This window comes from Pollachius pollachius, assembly GCF_949987615.1.
Source record: "Pollachius pollachius genome assembly, chromosome: 3".
Lineage (NCBI taxonomy): Eukaryota > Metazoa > Chordata > Actinopteri > Gadiformes > Gadidae > Pollachius > Pollachius pollachius.
The window spans coordinates 8,349,650-8,352,149 of NC_136936.1; the positions used below are offsets into that span (position 1 = coordinate 8,349,650).

The window sequence follows — 2,500 nt, forward strand, 5'->3', positions numbered from 1 at the left end:
GGGGGGGCGGAAAGATGGGAGAAGTGGAGGAGAGGGAAGGAGAGAGCATAAAGGAGAAAGGTGATTGTATCTCCCTGCATTAAGTAATCTGCCCACCCCCCCTCCATTTCTACCAGACGACTATGCTCATCTCTGTAGTTCGGTTCTGCCATTCCCTGGCGAGAGTTTCCCGGATCCGTTCGGAGGAGAGCCCAGTCGTAGGCTGGGCCCGGGAGCGGGTCCGGGAGGGTCTGCAGGGAGGGGGAGAGGAGCAGGAGCAGGAGCAGGAGGAGCAGGTAGGTCTTCTCGTGGTTATGATTCTCCACTGAGTTTGTCTGAAAGTGCAGTTTGTAGCTTTTTATCAAGCTGGATTTGCTGCTAATTTCCATTCAGACGGATCGTGTCTGCGCAATTGTTGCCTCTCACACTGTAGTTACATGACTCACAAATGGATAGTATTTTCAAGAAATGACACTCAAATAATAGCTGTTAAATCGTACCTAAAGCCCCTTCAATAATACGTATACAAGTAAAAGTATGTATAAGTATGTATATATATGGATAACAAATATTTAATTGTAACTGCAACACCTTTAATAATGATAGTTTACATATATATAATAGCTCTTAAATCTTACCTTAAGCCCGTTCAATAATACTAGTAAATATATAGTATATTTATGCATATATATATATATATATATATATTCAGTCTCACCTATAGTACCTTTAAAATTCTAGTATGTACAGTATATATTCAGTCTTACCTACAGTACCTTTAATAATACTAGTATGTATATATTCAGTCCAGAGACGGCCCTCCCTATACGCAAACTAATTGGCCACTTAGGGCCCCCAAGAGTGCTGTATTTTTTTTTTTATCTAATATTTTTTTTAATTATTATCTTTTTAATACAAAAATCAATTTACAAGAAAGGAAACATTATAAACATAAAGCTCATATTAGTTTGAGAAAAAAATGGTGGAATTAAGAATTGTGACTGTGTCTGTCTGTCCCATAGACTGTATAGAGGTCTGATCATGATAACCTAAAATGAAGTGATTCTGACTGACCTGGCAACCCTACACATCTTGTTAATGTAATGCTCGGTGTTGCTGAGAGGGCAACACGCAAGGAGCATGATGTTTGAAACAGCGCAGGCGCTGGTTTGACTGATCCCAAACTGGCAACCGCAATGATGACGATCCGGTACATGACGAAGCTAAACGAAGCTCGCTACCTTTGTCCGACATCGCCTCTCTCCCGCTCTCTCCCCCAGGGCCGGTTCTAGCCCTTTGGTAGCCCTAGGCAAGATTGAGTTTTGCGCCCCCCGTTCCCAAAGCGAGCGGAGCATTGCCCTGTTAATTGACATTACTATACTAGCATCGCTGAAGACACATATTAACTGATTTACCTTTACTTTGCTTAGCCGTTTTTTCACCCAATTATAGCTCTACTATACTACGTTGCAATTAAACAAGGTGTGATGCATGGACAACCAACAACAGAAAAGCTTCAGAACATTTTCTACATTTACAACATTCAGACAGTAAAAGTAGAAATGTGGTAAGTGTGTAAGCTTTACTTTGACTGTTTTAGTGAGTATACTCAATAAGTAGTAAAATAATTGCGGCAAATCATGTTCAAAGAGGTACTTCCGTAAGGGTTATGAATGCATACAGTTGCTTGTTCTCTGTGGCAAAACTACTCTATCAACCGCAAAGCAGGGCCCCAAAATGATCCTGCTTAGGGCCCCCAAGTGTACAGGGCCGGCCCTGATTCAGTCTTACCTACAACACACAAAACGACAATACTGTTGAACGTGTTTCCAGCACCTCCCTACGGCGCCCCTTACGGAGCAGACGCCTTCGTGCCCGGGGGGCTGCCCTATGTGGGAGCAGGAGGGTACGATGACTACCTCCAAGCAGGGGGTCAGAGAATCCCCGGAACCTACGGCCTACCTGACGGAACTGGACGCAGGTACACACATACACATGTACACATATACAATCACAAACATACACATACACACAAACAAACACAGTAGGGTTAACTCATTTTTTTAAACGCTTTTAGTTACTATGGCGACGGAGACTCCCACCCCCCCTCCTTCGGGCTGCCCCCCGACCCTCGCTCAGAGACATCCTTCGGGGAACGCCCCCCTCCCTCTCTGCCCAATGGCCGGCCCCTCAGCATTGCCCCCCTCCCCGGGGGCGGGGCCTACAGGCCCAGGGGCGGGTCCTATGTACCAGGGGGCAGGGCATATGTTCCTGGCGCCGGGGGCTACATCCAGGAGGAGGAGAATGTAGAGGAGGAGGAGGAGACCTGGCGACCGAGGCCACCGTTTCCTGGCTTCGCAGGAAGGGGCGGGACTCCGCAGAGGCTGCATGACAGTGAGTTTTCCTGACACTGGACGACCGCCTTCAGCAAGCGCTGGTTATTTATTATCTGAGGACGAGAGACTATAACTCTCCCTCTCTCTCCCAGGGCGTTATGACTCCTTCACAGGGCGTGGGCCGA

The 2,500-nt window shown here is 46.5% G+C and overlaps 1 protein-coding gene across 5 annotated transcripts in view; it reads left to right on the plus strand.

The window, feature by feature from the left end:
- Positions 1-2,500, plus strand: part of LOC307073370 (latent-transforming growth factor beta-binding protein 4-like) — a 21,133-nt gene that overhangs the window by 17,136 nt on the left and 1,497 nt on the right. For 4 of the 5 annotated variants that reach the window (XM_079733161.1, XM_079733163.1, XM_079733164.1 and 1 more), the window contains 4 exons: positions 117-275; positions 1,813-1,960; positions 2,057-2,373; positions 2,468-2,500. The exon at positions 2,468-2,500 is cut by the window's right edge and continues 126 nt beyond it. In XM_079733161.1, coding sequence (XP_079589287.1) covers positions 117-275; positions 1,813-1,960; positions 2,057-2,373; positions 2,468-2,500 — 657 coding nt within the window. The remainder of the gene's footprint in view (positions 1-116; positions 276-1,812; positions 1,961-2,056; positions 2,374-2,467) is intronic. The other variant, XR_013811726.1, reaches the window with a different exon arrangement.